Source organism: Alligator mississippiensis, chromosome 8 (genome assembly GCF_030867095.1).
Source record: "Alligator mississippiensis isolate rAllMis1 chromosome 8, rAllMis1, whole genome shotgun sequence".
Taxonomy (NCBI): Eukaryota; Metazoa; Chordata; order Crocodylia; family Alligatoridae; genus Alligator; species Alligator mississippiensis.
The window spans coordinates 13,372,390-13,392,988 of NC_081831.1; the positions used below are offsets into that span (position 1 = coordinate 13,372,390).

Below are 20,599 nucleotides of genomic sequence, written 5' to 3' on the forward strand. Positions count from 1 at the left end.
GCCTCTTTGTGACCAAACTTAAGTCAAGTCCCATGACTTCCATCCCTAAACCCCAACTATACACAGCAATTAATTAAGGATTTACTACCTAATTAACAAAGTTTGCGTTCACTTAATTTCACAGTGTTCCCCAATCCTACTTAATCAACCTTCATGGAAAGAATAATTGTGTGACACCCACATTGCTTTAAAATAAATACCAGTTGAGGCATGCTCCATCAACAAGCCACTGTAGGAGCAGGGTAGAGGCGAAGAGAACAGGAGTTTTTAGCTCCCTTCCCATAGGTGAACTGAAAGAAAGGCTGAAGGTAAACTCACCCGGCCAGGACTGTTGAGAGATGATGGAGCAACTGCAGTGTCCTTGGAGAAGCAGTCTTATGATTAGAAAGCCCTGTAAGGCAGCTGAGAGAAAGGTAGTCACCCTAACGCTGCTTTAGAAAGGGAACTGGGTCTCTTATAGCCCTGCAAGTTCCTAGCAGTCTTTCAACCAGCTAATCAAAGCCAGCTAGAGAAACATGTGGGCTTGGGCTGAGGTAGAAGCTGACTGAAAAGGAGCTGGTGTTAAAAGAGTCTTAAAACCAGTGTCCAAGATGAGCTCATTGGGGTTGGGGTCATTTAGCACACCAGTATCCCATTTCATTCATTAAATGAATGCCTATCAACTGCTCTACCCCATCTCTCCAGTTCACAAGACTCAAGCACTCATTACAGTAAAACCTAAGGAGATATCTGAATCCAAGCAGGAGCTTGTGAAAGAAGCAGCAGAAAAGGGTCCTTAGCTGTTGGCAAACTGTCAGCTTCACCTTGCATTGCCACCTTCCAGCCCTGTGTGATGACAAGTTATACTCCCCTCCCCCCCCCCATGCCAAAACACTGCTAAAGAGTCAGTCTCCTTTAATTGAAATCAATTGTTTTGGGGAAGAACTAGATTAAACACAAGATTGGTGGAGAGTATGTGGGCCCATGGTGTAGATGGGAAGAAGAGTAGCCCAGCTGAGGGAAAGCCCATAGAAGCCACAGGATTCTTGCACACGCAGGACAAGGTAAGAGCAGGTCATTGTCTCTGGATAGACAAATGCAAAAGAAGGGATTCTTTCATTTTAGCAGAGGCTGAGCTTTGCAAGTGGTACTGACAGAAAGCCAATGGGATTTAGGAACCTAAATCCTATTTACAAAAGGGACATAATGCAATCAGGCTCAGATTTTCAGAGCTATTTTGGCATTGATTCAACGTTGCAAAGTCTAAATCCCAGCGACTTCACTCTCAAGTGCCTCAGGCCCTTATGAAAATGGTACCCATGGCCTACAGTTTTAAGGTGAAAAAATACTATTGAAATCATTAGGAATATGGTGCTTAAGATGCAGGGTTGCCAACTAGCAGATCTTTGGTTGCCAGCCCTATGCTGAAGGATAGAGACCTTTTGAGTTTTCACAGATAACACCAATGCTGGAGACAATTTCTAGTTTTATTGCATGCATAAGAAATGGCCAAACTTGAAAATGCACTGATATGCGTCCCCACAAGCTGATCTGAAGTCAACAGATCTGAAGCTATCAGAAGCATATTTTCTCTAAAGAGTCACCTTTCCTGGCAAAACAGCATCTAGAGGCTGGTGCTAGAACCCTGCCACCCTGATGAACGCCGGCCTCCTTGCTATATGTTAGGTTGCCCCAGTCACTGGCACCCATGAATAGCTAAGTATAAGACTGCACACCCTTAAATGCTAGGCAGTCTGTCCATCTGTGAACACTACCATCCGAACCGGGACAGTTTTGGAGAATGGCTCACTGAGCGGTAAGACTGAAACCCCTCAGAGGTGGCAGGGAGGAGCAAGAGGCCACTCCGGGCATCCTTCCGGCAGCGGGTCATAGCTTCCTTATAATTTATCTTGTCTTTGGTGATGGGGTCGACAAGATCCTTCTCGTAGTTAGACTCGTCACGGAGCATTTTGGCCAGGTCATCGGTAATCATACCTGTCTGGGCAGCTTCTGGCACTGGGATGCGACCGGTTTTCTTGGGATCGATGAGTCCTCCGGTTAAGTGCTGTACCTCCAGGTAGGGGAAGGCGCTGTCCTTGGTCATCCATCCTTTCTGAACTGCTTCTCCAACTGAGAGCCTCCGCTTGGTCACTGGGTCTTCGATGCCTGTGAAAGCCTTTTGGGCATTCAGCAGCCTCTGCACATAGGTTCGGTCAATCAGCCCTTTATCGATGGCTTTGTGGACAGAGTACCGATCCCGCGAAAGAAGATCGATGATGCCCCCGGTCGCTGCCTGAGCTTCAAGAAGCTTTTGAGCTGTCATGGGGTCCAGCACCTTCCTGGTGACAGCAGTTTTTATGTTGTACTTTGTGTCTGTGGTAGTGTCATACACCCCAGCGATGGGAAAGTTGTCATCACAGAAGCTTTTCTGTGGGTTTGGAGGAAAGAAGGTTTGAGTTTGCTGGGTGGTTGGTGAGGAGAGCGGAGACTTGGAGATAATGGAGCCAATTGACAGAGACTGGAGTGGCTTGGACTCCCCTGCTACAAGCAGGGCAAACTCAGAGATTGGGATCTTGCCATCTTTGTACAGCTGGTACTCTTCCTTAGTGATCCTCCTGGACCTCAGAGCATCCTCAATGGAGTACTGCTTCCCACTCTTCTTGTCAAGGAGGACAGAGACATCACCACTGGGGCCAAGGGTAGTGATTTCCTCCCAGTCGCACTCCAGTTCTTGCAGTTGGATATACTGATTCCTGTCTATGATGCCTCTCCTGTAGGCCTCATAAGGAGACATGTCCTTCCCAGTCTCAGGGTCCAAAATGGAGATTTTGGTGGAGAGATTGGTCTCCCTCATCTGGGTCTCGTGGCTTATTTCCTCCCGGTTCACCCTGGACTGCAGTTCTCGGAGGGACCTCTCTTTTTCATAAATCTGGTCCTTCTCCCTCAGGATATCCGACTCCAGGAGGGAAACCTCATGCTCCAGCTGCATCTTCTTCTGCCTGTCACTCTCTGTCCTTTGGCTCAGCAGCTTGGACTCCTCTCGGAGGAAGAGGACTTTCTGCTGCTTCTGCCTTTCCAGCTCCCTCAGCTCACCCTCCAGGGTGGTTCGCTCTTGGATTGCCAGGTTCCGCGCTTTCTGGAGCTCTGCTTCCTCCCGTGCCCAGGTCCTCTTCATGCCTTCAGCTCTCTCGATCCTCTCCCTGAGCCTCCGTATCTCCTCTTCTGCATTCTGCCTAGCTGTCCTCTCCCGGCTCAGCAGCTCCCACACCCGGGCACGTTCGTTCTCTAGCACTCTGTCCTTCTCTACTCGGATGACCTCCTTGTAGATGGTCTTCTCCTGGGACTTAGTTTTCTGCAGAATATCAACCTGCACCTGCAGGCTCTTACATTCTCTTTGCAGGTTCAGAACTTGCATCTTCTCGTCATCCAACTCTATCCGCAGGCTGCTAGCGGACTGCTCAAGAACGGGATCCTTCTCTAGCTTGACCACTTCTTCCATAATGATCTTTTCTTGCACTGGCGTGGGGCTTTCTTCCAATTCTTTTATTCTCATGGTTATCTGCCTCATCTCCTTTTCCAATGCCAGCCTCTTCTTTCGATCCTCCTGAAAGTTAAGCAACCTCTCATTCTCTTCCACCACTGAACGGAGCTGCTGCACCTCCCGTTCCAGGTGACGCCGGTTGCTTACTTCCTCATCCAAACTCCTGCTCAGCCTCTTATGATCTTCTCTGAGCTTTGGATCCCTCTGGGTCAGAACCACCTCCTGCACCACGACCTTTTCCTCAGGCTTTCTCCTCTCCAGCAGCAGGTACATACTCTGTAGGTCATAGATGGTGTCCTCTGCTGCTCTCCTCTTCTGAGACATCCTGCGAACCTCTTGGCGGAGGCGTTCAGCCTCTTTTTCCAGGAGTGGGTCATTTTCATAGTGGATGACCTCCTTGTTGACCAGCTTGGTTTCGACCTTGGACCTCTCTCTCTTCCATTCATCCCTTTCACCCTGAAGTCTAATGAGCTGTTCCTGGGTCCTGCCATTGGTGTTCACCAGCTCATTGAGCTGTTCCTTCAGCCGGTCAATTTCTCTAAGGATCTCTGGGCTCTTCTCATGTTTCACCACTTCCTGGATCACCTCCTTATACTCCACAGTGGGTTTCTGAGACCGGAGGATGTTCAGTTCAGGCAAGACCTCTTCCACCTCCTTTTCAATCCTTTGTCTTTTACTAGCAGCCTCCTGTAGTTCCCATTTCAGACGTTCAATCTCCTTCTCGGTTTCTGGATCCACCAGGAAAATCTCATTGACCCTCTCCTTCACCTCTACTTTAGGTTTTTGCCTCTCTGCAATGCTGTATTTGCTTTGCAGCTCAGCCAGCAATCCTGTTAGCAGCAGGTTTTTATTCTGCTCTTCCCCAATCAGAGTTCTAAGCTGAGAAGACTCTTTCAGCAGCTCTGGGTCCTGTTCCACCTTCTTCACCTCCTTTACAATGATTTTGGGCTCTGCTGTTTCAATCAGCCTTTCCAGTTCATCAGTTCTGCTCTTCAGTTTGATTATTGCATCCTCTGCCGACTTCCTCTTGAAGGTTTCCTCTTCAATTTGCATCTGCAGTGTCATGACGGCTTTCAGCATCTCCGGATTCTTCTCCAGCTTGACCACCTCTTTCACCACCACTTTCTCTCGGATTTTGGGCTGCTTCTGTTCCAGAACGTACAGGTCTTTCCTGAGCCGTTCCAGTTCAGAGGCAGCCACAGAGCTCCCCTTTTGGAGGCGCTTGATTTCTTCATGGAGGCTGGCTGCCTTGCTATCCAGAGCTGGGTCCCTCTCGATTTTGGTGACCTCTTTGGTCAGCAGCTGGGCTGTGATGGCCTTCCCCTCCTCCTCCATCTGGATGAGCTTCCTGTTCATTGTCTCAATGTCTGCCTGCAGGCTGTTCCTCTTTCTGCTCTCCTCTTCGATCTGATGCTTCATCTTGGACAGGTCTCTCTCCAGTTTTGGGTCTCGGTAATATTCCACCACCTCTTTTTCTTCCACCCTTTCAATGGGCCTCTGAGTCTTCAGCATCAGTAGCCTATTTCTATGTTCTTCCAGATCCTGCTCCACTTTGGCAACTTTGCCCTTCTCTTCCTCCAGCTGTGTTCTCAGTAACTGCGATTCTCTGGTTGATGAGGCCAGGTTTTCTGACTGTTGCATTTGTTCTTGTACTGCCTGTACCTCCTCATTTACTTCCTTCTGAAAGAAAGAAAACAAGCAGATGGGAAGACCAAATCAAAAAAAAAAAATCACTCTTTGAGCATAGAAACAGTGACCATTCCTTGAACCCTGAAGTCCCCCAAATGCTGGCCAGTTGGAGGCTGGAAATAGAAGACAAAATTGGTATAGAAGTCTGCATATGTTCTAATGACAGAGCCATCTAAAATGGCACGTAAATATTTGTCAGTCGCACTGAATTAAAAAAATAAAAATAAATGGTTGCAATGTGGGAGAAAATTCCTCAAATGACTAGAAACTAGCATGATTTTTACCATGTTTGCATGGGGTTGTCTGTCCAAGTGGTCAGGCCATGACATGGTTCTCTCTCAAGCATTCCTAGGATCAAAGCATGGTTTATATTTGGGGGATGCTGGTCAACCTTCATTCAGGATGTTCTTTTCCTCCAGAGAACAAAATATTTCTTAAGAAATTGCAGCTTAAAAAAATTTGGGGTTGAAGGGGACACAATGATCAGACAAATATTGTTTTAAGCAGAAAAATAAAAACCAAGTGGTGAGATGTCAAGTGAAATCTGGAACACATCTGATCTCTGATCTGCTGGCCATCAGATGGGCCTTCTCCTCATCAGTTCCATGCATTCAGGCAATCACTTCTCATTTATAAACATTTACACACATTTATATTTAAAGCACTGGGCAAATATGACTGATTGAACAGGCTGTGAGTCTGGAATCACTTTGAAGTGCAGAAGTGAAACGCCATAGCTGGTAACATTAAGCAGCAGTTTAGCGCAGGTAGTTAGGAATCCAGCATCTAGTGAAAACTGTAGCAACAGTTTGGGGTGATCACATCCTGCTAACCCAATTTGGAATTTGGCTGGGAAAATGAGTTTAAACACCCTTATTCATACCTAAAATGTGAAGAGGTATTTAGTGACCAAGCAGTAGCAGAGCTTCTGCTTTACATCTCTCCTGAAAGATGGCACTAGCTCTGTTTGGCTGTGTAGCGCCCTGCATGCCATCCAGAGTTCATTGCCACTCTCCAGAGGGAAAGTGCCAACTCGTGTGGTTCACCAGAGCTGCTGCTTGCCCTGCAGTGAATTTTACCCCAGTGCCTTCCTTCCATGGTCTCTGTCCCCTTTAGCTTCTAATCCTATTACCTTGCCTAACTTCTGAGATCTAGTGAGATCCCAGCTTAAGGAGACATGCTGACAAATTCTGCATTATGTCCTGGAAAGATGCCAATAAGAACCTGCTGCCTCTCCCTGGGGGTGATGACTGGCGGAGGAGAACATGCAAACCACAGTCATTGGAAAAAAAGTGTTGAGGTGATTATACAGACCTTCTCCATAATCTTCTTGGCAAACTCCAGCCGGCTGAGCTGCTGCTTGTTTTCCGCTGCAAGCTCCGTGTACAGTTTTGTCACATCATTTTCCTAAACAGAAACAGCAAGAGCCATTCAGGCACTCAGTCCTGCCAGGCACAGTCCTCAGATATCTTGCTTTATATCATCTGTGCAGCAGCTTAAGCCTATGGTCTCTAGGCACCTCACAACCTTTAACTAAATGCTATAGTGAGGTATCACCCTTGGTTTTGTAGATGAAGAAGCATGAGTCATGGGGAAGTGGTGGGCTAGATTTGTGATGGTGTTTAGGTGCTTCACTTCAATGGACTCTGACTCCAAAACACTTTTACAAATCTGGCACCGAGTGACTAACCCAAGTTCACACCGCCTGACCGCAGCATAACTCAGTTGAACAGAGGATCCCCAAGTCTCAATCCCATAATTCAGGCAGGACACAATACTCTCCCACTATAACCAGCCACACAGCCATAACACTCATTGATTACAACAGGATGTTTTAAGCAAAAACATTAAAGGTCATGTACCCACAAACTGCAAGCATAAGAGTTTGGACACTGCCATGCCAAAAGGCTGGAATGGGTGAGAGAAATGCAAACTCTCAGCAGCCATATGGAGAAAGCTGAGAAGTGACCTGCTCCTTCTCATTTCTTTCTAGAGACAGTTCAAGGCTTGAGTAGATAGTTTGAGAAACTCATCTGAACCCACTTGGATTGGATTTTTCTGTAGAGCAACCTGAATCCAAGCCACATTCATCTCTGGAGACAATGTCAAATCTTAGACAGGTCTCATGAAGTAGTCATAATATGTGCTATTCTTGTTGGCATCTTGCTGCATGAAGTACAGCAACTGGGAAAATAAAAATGTACATCCATATTCTGCCCTGAGAAATAGCCCATTCAACCTCTTCCCTTTCAATATGCATCCTAATTAACAACATGGTAAAGAAGAAGCCATCAGGGTGAAGAGCATTTTGACATCACTGAGCTTGTTGTTGCTATTCAGATCATGGGGAGCTGAGAAGTGGATGTGCTGGTGGATTTCCTGTCTGCCCTGAAGAGGAGGGTATATCTGTACACCGATACTTCCCCAACAACTTTGTCCAATGTTATTAGAAGAAGAGATCAGCATAGCTCATGCTTTGGAACAGGATGATCACTGGCTGGGGTCAAGAGATGAGAATGAGAAAATGGCAGAAGAAATCATGTCCCCTCAGAGGAAACAAGAGAGGCTGTGGGCCAATTTCAGACTTGGTGTAACCAAATATAACCGCATACAAGGTACTAGCCCTGCACTGGTATAAACCAGGTACCTGCAGAGCAGAAGGCTTTCAGCTCACGGCCTTACCTGGGCCTGGATGCTCTCCTGCAGTGGTGTGACACGCAGCCTCTTGGCAGCAGAAGCGCTCATGGCTGGATCCAGAGAGGAGCAGTATTTGCTTGCCTGAAGTTCATAGTCCTGTCAGAGGTGGAGACAGAGAAGTCACTTTGGGTCTCTGCTGGGTAAGGCAGAGGGGAAGAGCCACCCAGCAAAGTCCAAACCTACGTTGAGAGATGACTGCACATTCTGGGATAGCTTCATCACTGAGCTCTTCTCTGGTTCCTTGCCCTGGATCTCCTCCACCAGCCTCTGCAAGAAATGAAGAATAGGACATACGGGAATGGATGACAAATTACATCCCAACAAACCTCCCAGTGAGAGCAGGTCCATGTCAAACAGCAACTGGGGAGGGGAAGCCAGTTCTCCAGGGGTTACCACTGTGAGAGCAACTGCGAGGTCTCAGTCCAGCAGGCAGCTTTGCTCCTGCTTACTGGTAGCATGTACTGAGCCATCTCTCAGGAAGGGAGCCCAGACTCACTTGGGGACTCCAAACCATGGGGATAACACCAGGTCAGAGGTGACTGATGTCCAACCTCATGTGCTAGAGTGAGAAACCAATAAGCCCAGAGACACTTGGGGTCTCTTTCCCCTGGGCTGATGGAGCTCAGGTGTTCGTGGAGAAGCTGCCTCAGACCAGCTGGTGCTTTTTGCCCACAGGGTCTCATCTAGATGTTTCCTCTATCCCTAGCATGGTGAGACAGCCTGTGGCTACACAGGTCAGAAATCAATTCTTGGTACTGCCTGCAGGACTCAATGGGTCCTGGGACCCGTCGCGTGGCTCACCTTCTGTGCCTGCAGCTTGTAGTTGATCTGACTTGGCCCATCTGTGGTCTTGACCTGGTGCTTGGGCAGGCTGTTCATCCAAAACATCAAGTTCTCATTTGAGTTTTGGAACTGCTGGTAGGTAAGGCTGATGCTCCGGAGGGTCTTCTCCCTGGGAGATGGGGAGCCCGGGGAAGGAAGGAGAGTAGGAGAGAGCTCTGTGTGAATTGCTAGAGGGGCATGATTGTGCATGTCACCAGTCACCTCTCCTGGCTTACATGGTGCCAGGAGGAAAATGCTAGTGCCCTTCCCAGCTGATTCTGAACAGAGGCAAAGCCTGTCATACACACAGGAGGACTGAAATGGCATTGTACTACTGAACACAACTGACCATGAGCTACACCAGCATAGGGGTTTGGAGTACTGGGATAGAGAGGGGACCAGAAGATCTGCCCAGAGGGCTCCAAATTGGTCCTATATAGTTAAAGCAAACAGACCAAGTCTGAACTGGTTTGGCGGGGGGGAGGCCCACAACTCCCCCTGTCGCCACCCCTTAAACTCCCAGCATCAGGTAGCAGATGGTGGGCTGCTCACCGGTGATCCAGCTGGTCAGCCACGGCATGGTAACGGTCATTAAGAAGCTGCACCTCCCTCTTCTGCCTGGGGAAGTCGGGGCAATACTCCTGGAAGTTGTTCTGCACAGCGCTGCAGCTGTGCTCAGTGTCCTTGAGGCTGCGATTCAGCTTCAGCAAACAGTCCTCTCGGGCAACCAGTTCCCGCCTCATTCTCTGTGGGGAGTAAGGCCGCCGGGTTGGCATCAGCCTTTCCACCCGCACTCCCTGCTGAGAACCCTTCCCCAGCCCTCTCGTGCCATCAGTGTCCCACAGGGAGGGAGACACTGGCTGAACAGAGTGGGAGGGAGCTCCTTTTTCTACCCAAAAAACCACTGGGATTGGAGAGGACAGGGATGGATTCATGGTGGGGCTTCATGAATATACCTTTTGCCTGAGTGTGAGAGTAGCATGGAGCCATGAATGAGGGAGGGAGGAGGGGGATTCAAATAGTTCAGAGAAGAGATGGGGCAATGAAGGAGCTGATGGTGCGTGGGAAGCAGAAAGAGCTGGAGGGGGTTTGGAAGAGACAGAGACATTGTTGTGGGTAAAGGATGAGGGATAATTGTGATGCAGAGAGGTTGGGAGTTGGGACACCGAGGTAGCAAGGGAAGGGAGGGCCTGCGGGGCAGAGTGCGGTATGTTCACATTGCTTAGCTCCTATGGGTAGGAGTCTAGCTGGAGGCCTCCAATGAGTGGTAGGGTGGCCATCAGAGAGGACATTCCAGTTTTCTGCTACTCTGTCCTCTTGATATGAAACCTGCTGCCTTTATGTAACCCGCAGAAAATGCTCAAGAGAAAAACAGAGGACATAAAGGCGTCAGGTTTCGTATCAATAGAGGACAGAAGACAACCAGACTGGCCTCTATGATGGCCACCCTAATCAGTGGCTGTAAGGGTTGCAGCCTTCTATCAACCAAGCAATAACTGCTGAATGGGTGGTTATGCCTGTAAACACTGTGGAGTATCCTCTACAGGAGCGAGTCAGGGTGTGACCACACAAGGCTCCTGTGAGAGACTACGCCCAGGTTAATGCCCCACTGGGAACTGGATACATCTCATGGCTAGCCAGAGGCTCCCTCACCTGCAGCTCGTTGGCACGATCCTGCAGGGCATTGGGGGAGGCAGGGATGGTGCTGTCCTGAGCCAGCTTGGCCTCAAAGCTGCTGATGACCTTGTCCGTGTTCTCGATCCGATTCTCCAGGTTCAGGGCTGCCTTGGCTCTGAGGAGGGGGAGACGACAGACAGGATGTGAATGGCTGTGGAAGGCCTGAAGTGTTCCCCCTCCCTTCAGACTCTGTACTCTGAGACTTCTGAATAATGGCACTCAAGATCTGCAAAGCCCATTATAAAGATGGCTTTAAAACAACAGCTTTGCCTGTGACACAGGCCCCTGAGCAGCACACATGCTAGGAGAGGCCAGGGCATGCAAGCCTACCTGATTTGGGGCTGTTCCAAGAGAGACTCCAAGCAACAGCAACCAACTCATGTTGCTGTGACCTTAATAAAAAGAAAACCCTTCCTGACCCCACCCCTAGGCTCAATCTGGGCTGTTATCCCAGTTCACCAGAAGCCTGTATCCTAATGGTTCCTTTATGGTTCCTAATGGACTATACCGTACCAGCACAATGACATCTTCGCCTCAACTGAGGTCTCTATGGCAAAGATGCATATCTACCTTACCTTTTGAATGCAGACAAAGCCAGCAATACTAAAAAAGGTCAGGAACTTGTCTTATTGCAGCAGTTCTCAACCTTCTTCAGACTCAAGACCCTTCCCCACCGCAGAAAATGCCAGTTTTTTGCTTTCACTCATTTCTTGGCTATGGAAAAATAGGGAAATTCTTCTGGTGCAAAGAACTCAGAAAGCCCACAGCAGGACTGAGCGTTTTTGACACTGCAGATTCCTATTCGAAACCTCTGTTTTTATCTTGCCACTCATGTGTTAATGCATTCACACCTAACAGTGCTAATATTGCACGGCACCCTTCAAAGGATCTCACAGTACCCAATTGAGAATTACTGTTCTATTAGATTATGATCTTAAAACTGGCTCTATTTTTGCAAAGTCCTATTTTGGGGATTTTTCCACTTGGAAACAGACCTCCTCTTTTCCAGTGGAAGTGATTCTAAGGATCCTCTAAAATCTCCCAGGACAAAATGGTCTGTGCAGGATTTTGCAAAACCCCATTCATCAATTCATGTGGCTCCTACTGACTGCGCAGGTGTCACTGTCACCACTTACTTCTCATTGTATAGGCTGGACAGCATCTTGACATCATTGTACTTGTTTTTGAAGTTGTTCAAAGTTACGGGAAGCTGAGAGGCAGAGGTGCCCACGGGTTTCTTGGAAAGGTAGGCCTCACACTCCTTCTGCAAGGCATCCTTATCTGCTTCAATGTCCTGAAGTCTCTTGGTTGTTCCCTAAGACATGAGGGGATGTAGGTGGAGTCATTGCAAGCAGCTGCAGCAGCTCAGTGCTAAGCTGATCTGATACAGTAGGGTTTGCTGAGAGGCCTTGGCAAAGCCTGGCTGGGAAAGAGTCTCCACAGCACCAAGTGGTTCATGGTAGTCAGAGATAGAGAAAACCCATTAGACTGAGTCTGTCCAACTGCAAAGGCATAGCAGAGACACTGCCCCTCCCCACCCCCAACAGAAAATGTAATCTGCGCTGAATGGATACTGGACCAGATCTTAGTCCAAAGGAAGGGGGGGAATCTCAGGGTTTGTAACAAGAGCCCAAGCCCACATCTATACTGTTCATCACTGTATTAATCATGGAAATACCAGTATTCACCCCTAGATCAGACCTTTGAGATGTGTCTGTAGGGGCAGCAAAGCTCTATTTCCTCTTTGGAGGGGATTGCTAGCTCCTAGGTAGTTTCTATGTCAGCTCAGTTCTGGACCAACAAATGTGGAAGTGTTGGAGGGCCGAAGGGTCATCCAGCCCCTTGCGCTCCTCAGCACTTACCTCCTGGTCTTTAATCCTTTTGGTAAGGTCCTCTATAGGGTCACTGTGGTTCACTGGGGACCTCACCCGGTTAAAAACATCCTTCTCTACTTGGACCAAGTCCCCACTCAGGTTATCCAGCTTATTGAGGAGCTGGCCAGCTTGGGAATCATCACTGGCAACAGTATGTGTTTTAATTGGAGCTGCAACGACAATCAATATTGTCTCCCATTTCCAAACTCTCAGTTGTGCAGCTTCCATGACCGGAAGCCTTAATGTGCAGGTTAGACAAACATTTGCCTGAGAGGGTGAGGCAGAGATGATCCTGCCGTGACCACCTAAAGTCACTCCCAGAGACACTTTCTATCACTCTTGGTTGAGCAGACCTTACACCCTATCTCTCTGATGGACAGATCCTACATCTGGGTCTTCACCTTCTCTTCTTCAGAATGATCTCACATACAGACATCTGTTTCCATGGGATTATGCTGGACTAGATTTAAACCTATACATGGGTTTTAACATAAATTGTGAAGCTAGGAATGTGAGTTTGGGTTGGAGCCCTGGATTCCACCTTGCAGTCCCTAACGCACTGAACTCAGTGTCACTGGGGGGTGGCTCACATTCCCTGGGGGGCTGCTCATGACCAAGGTAAGAGAGTTATTGACTTTACGTGGCTTAAGCTACGTGTATCACCCTGTGTGTCCTTCTCATTCTCCAGTCCAAATGAGCCCCTTTGATAGTCACTGAGTAGAGTTGGTTGATGGAAAAAGAGCCGGATAAACTAACTCTCCATTGCTGACCTGGCTATAATGTGGAAAGGGTTACTTATGGAAGGCCTTTCTGTACATCAGCTCAACCCAAGGTCACACAGCAAGTCAGAGCCAGTGCCAGGCACAGAATGCAGGACTCCTGCTATCCAGTCTATTGCTAAATCCGAGACCACAGTGCATCCATGTGCTAAGGAGTGTTATGCCTCCGAGTGTCCACATGTAAGAATGGGGCATCCTACTTAGAACCCAGATTTCAAAGCTTCACCTATAGCATAATTACTGTTTCACAAAACAACAACCCCACAAGTAATAACCTGAGACCAGAGATCGTGCTTTGGGGTGGAGTGTCTTAACACCCCACTTACCTTGGTGGCTGGGTATAATCGGCTCCTTGCGACTGTTTCTCAGGGAGTTCTGAACTGACACTCTCTTCTGCTTCATTGCATTCAAGTCACCTTCAAGCCTACAAGCCAAACCAGGGAAGCCAGCAGCACAGGGGTTAATACAGGGATTGAACTCAGCAGAAAGCACACCCACAAGGATGCCTGTGTAGGGCCTCCTAAACCCAATGGGGACTCACCTGAAGACACAGACATTATCTGTTCCAAGCAAGGGGCTGGCTTTACTGGCAGCCTGACTATACACAGTGTTGCTACTGTTTCTACCCTAACATCTGGAAATGACAGGATCCTCCCTTGCAAGGATGATGAGACAGACTGAACTGAGAGCTGAGTTTGGGAGTGCTGGTGTTCAGAAGGAAAAAGAACAGGATGGCTGAAATATGGCTGAAGCATGTGGGCTAATCCCTGTTTCTCCAGACAGGCAAATTAACAAACCACTGCAACACTTGGAAAACCATGATCTTGAATGTTTCCCACACAGCATCAGATATGGAATCCTTTAATATCTTCATAACTACAGTATAGCAAAACCCCTGCTGCAGAACCATGCCAGCTATTTTATGGGATATTCCTTGGTAGAGAAAGGTTGTGAACCACACAGGAAACCAATACAAATCTGACTGGTTTGCAAGGCTGTAGGCAGGAAGGCTACCAAACACCCCTAAAGACATCAGTAAACCAAGTTGTGAGAGAAGGCTTGAAAGGGGAAATATATTCTGTGGAGCAGCCACTTTGTGGTTTCATCAAGCTATGAAACGTCAGCATGCTGCAAATACTACAGATCAAGCACTTGTTACTGCACGTTAAATTCATGAGCACCAAGGAGGGACAGGAAGGATTTAAGGAGGCATGAAAGAAAGGCTGAGGGTGACCTTTTCCAAAGTGCCTAAGTGACTTAGGCACTTTTGAAAATGGGTCTTTGGCCCCTAAGTCATATCTGAAAATAGGACTTAGGGGCCTTGTCTAAACACACCAATTACCTGGATTTATTTAAATCTGCTTAGAAATTTTAATCAGTTTAGGTTCAATTGGCAAGGAATCAGTTGAAGTTGGAGTCAGTGTAAGGTACTCGTAAACTGATTTAACTAAGTGTACAAAAGTGAGGTGTGCTAGGTGCATTAAATATGTTTCTAAAAGGATTTAGTTAAGTTGGTGAGACCTATAGACTCCGACAAGACCAAACCTCACAGAGAAATTAAGGCCTATCTTCAAGAAAGTCCTCTTGACCATGACATGTGTCCATATGGAATACTGTTGCTAAGAGAGTTGTTAGAAACTACGTGACCAGGGCATTGATACTGGACAAAGCCCTAGAATAAAATAGAATAGGAAACAATAATGCACTGGCTGGAAGAAAAACTGGGAGACCTTTCCCATCCCTGATTTCTCTGGGACACAGCAAAGCCAATAATACACGCGCAGTGAACTCACTGATGCACTCTGTCGATGGCCTCTGGGTCTGGAGGAGGGATGGAGAAGCAGGCAGCAGGTGCCGTCTTTGTCACCCCTTGGCTACTCTGCACCACCCAGTTCTCTTGGTTGCTGTTGTCTTTCAGAGTGTACTTTTCACCCCTCTTGAGCTGCACCTGGGAGAAACGGGGAAGTGGGTTGATTTTCCAGCACTGGCTTTCCATCTTCTGTATTTTCAGGAGAAAACCAAACTCCTTGCATTTGTCAGGGATTTCAGGTCTGGTTGCCCTCAAGGGGCCTCAGTCTTATTTCGGGAGCTCGGGTGTCCAGCACCATCCCCTGACAGAGAGCACTGCAGTAGTACGAGGTAAGAGTATAAATTGGATTTATTCACATACTGCACATCCCCAACTAAGGCACGCACCTTATTTTGGGAAAGCAGAATGGAAAAAAAAGATATTTCCTTTTCCTTTTAACCAAACTGTTCAGAAACAGTTCTCTCAATTAAAGACAGATACCGCAATTTTCAATCACGAATTTTGGGGTAAAAGCTGTGTGTGGTCGGCGAGTTAATAGGGTACGCCTGCATGCATGGCAGAACAGGTATAAGGAAGATATTGCCTTGGTGGAAATGAACTGGCCTGTATCACCAGGGGGGTGGATCACTTCCAGTTAGGGTTTGGCTTGTGATCCTATAATAAAGCAACAAACCATCCTGGATTTCGTGGTTGTGTCTCTAAGGGCTCCTTAACAGGCCTGTGCAAGCGGCTAGCATTTGCTTCGGATTTGGCCAATTTGGGGGACAGTGACTCGAATCACTGATTGGGTTGAATCTGATTTGGAGATTCGGCTGCTGCCAAATCAGCTGAATCTCCAAATCACACAGGCTCATCCCCTGCCTACTCCCCCAGCCGGGCAATGGCTGCCCTGCCCGCCCCAGCTCCTGGCACTTGGACCAAAATAAAATCCCTGGCTCAGCAGGTCCTGCCGGGTGGGGGGCAATCCCCACTGCCCCCCCAATGCCCCAATGCCACATGGGGAGGCTCTGTCACAAGCCCCCAACCCCCGCCCGCTCTCCCAGCCCCACCTGCCCCAGTTCCTGGGCCTTTAAACCCCCCCACCCCGACTCTCCATCTCCTGTCCAGTGGGGGGGCCATCCCCGCTGCCCCGCGCTGCATGGAGGGGCTCTGTCACCAGCCCCCCGAAGCTGCTGCAACAGGCCGAGTCTTTTTTTTTTTTTTTTTTAAAGGGCCAGAGCTGGGGCAGGCGGGGGAGCCATGGGGGTGGAGCTAGAAGAGTGGGTGGGGTTTGGGGAGCTCGTGGCAGAGCCCCCCACATGGTATGGGGCAGTGGGGGGCAGTGGGGATCATGCCCCTGCCTGACAGCACCTGGCGAGTCAGGGCTTTCTTTTAAACAACCAGGAGCTGGGGCAGCCATGTGGGGGCTGGGGGAGCAGGCGGGGGGCGCTCAGGTGATGGGGCCTGGCAGGGGTCCCCCCATGGTCCCCTCCCCTGCCCCCTACTTACCAGCATGGAGTCCGGGTCCAGCTCCCTGCTGCAGCCAGCAGGGACTGCCCGAATCACCAAAGCTCTCCGAATCTTTTCTGAATCAATTCAGAGAGCTTCGAATTGATTTGGACTTTTTCATTGGTCCCCTGATTTGATTGAGATTCGGAGATTCGGAAACCGAATTGGGCCGAATCTCCTCCAAATTGAATCGGCACCCGAAGCTTTGCACAGCCCTACTCCTTGAAACGGACCTTTTGTCCCTGGTATGGAAAAAAAACTGATTAAACACCAGGCACCATCCTGCTGGGTCTGCCGAGAGGATGCAGCGTGAAACTGCCTTGTGCCACCAGAAGTGGCTACACTGCCTCCACCTGGCGAGACAGCGATGGGTCAACGCTGAGCTGGAATCAGCACGGCCATATTCACTAGAGCTACTTAGTCTGCCCACAGTGCCACACTATAGCAGCTATGCTAACCAGAACCTGAAGTGGGACAAACACCTTCTGGCTCTCAACGTCTGTAGAGCACGCAGATCCGTGTTCTGGATTTACTCCCTGAATGTTGGTTGCTGGATCCTTTGAACAGGATCCTTCCACTCATGGAAGGACCATTACCTCTGGAGCAAGAGGGGGGAACAGCAAGTGAAGCCACCGAAGGACACAAGAATGAACCATGACAGAAACTGTAATAAGCCTTCTCAATTGCTTTAATGGACTAACACCATGGTGGGCATGTTTAGATTTAACACATGAACATCTTGCACTGGAGACAAACTAAGGGAAAAGTTCCTTTGTGCCCTAATGCCCTAGTGAGGGGCTCATTGGAAATCCATAAGTGACCAGCCCTGGGGGTGCTTTCCTCTCTACCTGGTAATACCATCATCTTACCTCACAGGCAACCCAGTCACAGAGGGTGTCCAAAGCAAGGGGTTGGGTGGGGTGGGACCGGCGCATTTTCAGAGGGCTGATCTCTTTGCTCCTCCTCTTCAGCTCAGTGATGCTTTTCTCTGCTTGTTTCACAGTCTTCTCCTCATTCTAAGTCAAGGGGAGAGGCAGAGATTTATGCCAGGGTCATGCTTGGGTGAAGAGAAACAGGATGGCAGCAGGAGTTTTACTATGGCCCAGATAGGGTGGGTGCACCACCGTATAAGCCCAAGCATTTCTAGCTTCAGTTCGGAGCTGCGTCAGGGCACTCACCATAACAAAGCTACATACAGGGAGGTTGTTTGCATGAATGACAGCTCAGACCTCCCCATCCATAGAGACTGAAAAAACCTCCCAACTCACCACTTGGTCTCCTGGAAACCTTTGTGGAGATGTGCACAAGCCCTCGCAGGACAGGACAGTGCAGCAGCTTGGAGGAAAGCGTGGAATGAAACCACCTTTCAGAATAAATGTCTAATTTCTGACCCAATAATAAAGTCTCCTGGTTTTGACCTTCCGCAAAAACACACAGATGGTTCTAAATCAGATCTGAACTGGGCATGGCCACTGCGGTCATTTGATGCACGGATAGTATTAGGAGTTCTGCAGAATGTGACTGTGGCAATCCCCATCAAACTATGGACCACATAACACTGCCCACTATACAAATTTGATGGTGACATCACAGAGATACATTCCCTTTTGTCAAGAGCATTAGACTTGTTAACTAACCTTAAACTGGGCTGATCATTGTTGCTCCAAGTCAGCCATATGAAAGAGGAAGAAGACTGAGGGCAGCATGTTGCCCCAGGTATATAGCATGTTTATACAAAGCCATGACAATCTGTTCCTGGTTAGGAGGCAGGGTGGGTTTGCACCCAATTTTTATCTGGTAGTAATACAAGAAAGGTGTCTAGTCTATGCCTGAGACATGTGATGCTGTGAAGTCTTATTAGCATCCACAAAGCCATCAGCGCTCCTCACCTCCAGTTGACACAGGAAGTCAGACACCATCCCCGGACTCTCCTTGTTGAAATTGTTGTATTTTGTATCCAGGTTAGACTTCAATGTCTTCAGTGACTGGTCTACTGCATCAGCATCATCCTGGAACTGAAGACACAAGCCAAAGAACAGTCAGAAGATGCTGAGTGACCATGAAAGATGGACATGGACGCTTCCGTACTCATTCCCTCATTCCAGCTAAACCCTACTGCCAGCCCCCAAAACTGAGCTTAGCCATGGTTCCATTTATCCCGGTGCATCTCAATGAGGGTGCCAGGGCACCCCAGGGCGCCTTGAAATCCTTTTGTGGGGGGCCTAGGGTGCCTCACAATGTTAACACTGTTAGGTGTATAAAATACGATTCATAAGATAAACAGACATTTCAAATGAGAAGCCATGGTGTTAAAAACAATGTATCATGTTGTAGTCTTTCCAAGTTCTTCGCAACAGAAAATCTACTCTGTCATTTTTCTGTAGCCAAGAAACAAGCGAAAACTAAGAGCTGGCATTTTCCGAGGGGTGCCTTGAGTCTAAAAAGGTTGAGAACCACTGATTTAGCCTAATATTTACAGCCAAATAGCTTTGATTATCAGCCACGCCAACCAACCAGCCCTGACCAACTGTTCTGCTTCTCCAAGCCAATACACCCAATTAATTTCAATTAATAATGACTTATTACTGTTCTAAGTCTAATTAGCCTCTCCCCATCATAGAAATATCAGCCCTATATTTTAGCAATCTTCTGCTCAATCTCATAAGCCACCACCTAGTAAGCCTAATTGACACTCATTAGCCACCTGCAATCAAGCCTCCATCAACTGTGAAGGCTCCTCCTCTGTTTTTTGAAGCCAGTTCCAAGCTGGGTACAGATCCATAGCAGATACTAGCTGACTATTGATGAGATGTATCATTTTAAGAGCCGTTCCCAAATTGACTCAGACCAGATGGAAGCAAGAACTCCCCATACTTTCTCATTTTCAAGAAGATCCCCGAGCTTAGTCCTGGAAGACTGGCACACCCGTTCCTACCCAAACTCCCTGCTAGAAGGCAGGGCACCCTTTTTCTCCATACCTTCTTATAGTTCTCCACACTCTTCAGGTGACTTTCTTGGCAGATGCACAGGTTGAGTAAATTCTGCCACTCAGTCTTTAAGGCTTCCTGGTGAGTCTGCAGGGAGACAGAAGCAGATCTTACTTGCATCTTTTCAGCATTCCTTCTGGATCCAAGTGAGCACAGCAGCAGGCAGCAATCACTGCTGAGCTCTGGCAGATAACTGGGAAAGACTATTCCTGGCCATATCATGCCTCTGGCACTTACAAAATCAGGCCCCATTTTTAAAAAGGACCAAAACTCTAAAGCCACTACAATCGATGCCTATTAACAGCAACCTATCAATGCCCTGCTGCCATGCATCTCATAGGTAGCTGTTGCTCTTATGGAGAACATCATCTGAACACATAATAGGGAAAATGTTTCCAGGGGAAATGTTTCTGGTAAGCAGCTGTTGCTGTAAAACTACAGTCAATGCCCAGTTGCATGTACAGTAAATGCAAGTGTGTTATTGTACCTGCAGCACTGGATGTTGCTGCTTACAAAGTAAAAAAGAAAAATCTGACTCTGAAAATGAAAGCCTGGAGTTTGAGGGCACTGCTTCTTCCAGAACTGGCCAATTTCCTTCAGCATCTTCCCCCAGGGATTTCCAAAGGGGTATGAGCATCACTTTCAGATCCCTGTGGTTTGGGACAAGCTATTAGTGCTTTCCTTCCTTGGAGGAGATGCATTGACAGCAACTGCTCAGTGACATGCAAGGGAGGAAATGGGATTTCCCTGGGGATATCAATACAGCAGCTGTGGAGGTACGTATGACTCCACTCTAATCAATTTATCATCTCTTTATTTATAGATTAGAGTAAACATTTCATTTCAGATAAAAGAGAACATTTCACATTGATCCAAAGTGATTTTTGGTCATTGTTTTTAGTTTTGCAAAAAACAGGAAAACTTTTCAGTTTTGGTTTGACCTGCACCAGCTTTTTCCCCGCCAAGTTTTTGGTTCAGTCATCAAACTGAACCATCATTTAGTTCTCATATCAAAGGGACTCCTATGATGTCTATGTATTCATCCCTCTCCTTCCGGCATCTCGTGTTCTGGAATCTAGAGACCAGGTTGGCATGGACTGGGTAGACAGGATACCAGCCTCCCATACCTGTATAGGATCAACCGCTGGGTGATTCAGTTCAATCATCCTGTCTCCATCATCCTGGAGCTGGTTCACAAACTCCTCCTGGTTGAGCAGCTCATTAGACTTGAAGTCCTGCAAGGGAAGGGAAAGAAT

The 20,599-nt window shown here is 48.0% G+C and overlaps 1 protein-coding gene across 2 annotated transcripts in view; it reads right to left on the minus strand.

Annotated features, from left to right (window-relative positions):
• Positions 1 to 1,448: 1,448 nt before the first annotated feature.
• EVPL (envoplakin) overlaps positions 1,449 to 20,599 on the minus strand; it is a 30,631-nt gene continuing 11,480 nt past the window's right edge. Inside the window, exons 8-22 of one of the 2 annotated variants that reach the window (XM_014601904.3) lie at positions 20,471 to 20,578; positions 19,335 to 19,430; positions 18,246 to 18,371; positions 17,226 to 17,372; positions 14,852 to 15,006; positions 13,385 to 13,482; positions 12,268 to 12,449; positions 11,542 to 11,720; positions 10,382 to 10,520; positions 9,281 to 9,474; positions 8,708 to 8,858; positions 8,090 to 8,173; positions 7,892 to 8,002; positions 6,524 to 6,616; positions 1,449 to 5,197 (exon numbers count right to left, since the gene is read on the minus strand). In XM_014601904.3, the coding sequence (XP_014457390.2) occupies positions 1,751 to 5,197; positions 6,524 to 6,616; positions 7,892 to 8,002; positions 8,090 to 8,173; positions 8,708 to 8,858; positions 9,281 to 9,474; positions 10,382 to 10,520; positions 11,542 to 11,720; positions 12,268 to 12,449; positions 13,385 to 13,482; positions 14,852 to 15,006; positions 17,226 to 17,372; positions 18,246 to 18,371; positions 19,335 to 19,430; positions 20,471 to 20,578 (5,310 nt within the window). In that variant the 3' untranslated portion in view covers positions 1,449 to 1,750. Of the gene's footprint in view, positions 5,201 to 6,523; positions 6,617 to 7,891; positions 8,003 to 8,089; positions 8,174 to 8,707; positions 8,859 to 9,280; positions 9,475 to 10,381; positions 10,521 to 11,541; positions 11,721 to 12,267; positions 12,450 to 13,384; positions 13,483 to 14,851; positions 15,007 to 17,225; positions 17,373 to 18,245; positions 18,372 to 19,334; positions 19,431 to 20,470; positions 20,579 to 20,599 lie in introns of both variants that reach the window. The other variant, XM_006269235.4, reaches the window with a different exon arrangement.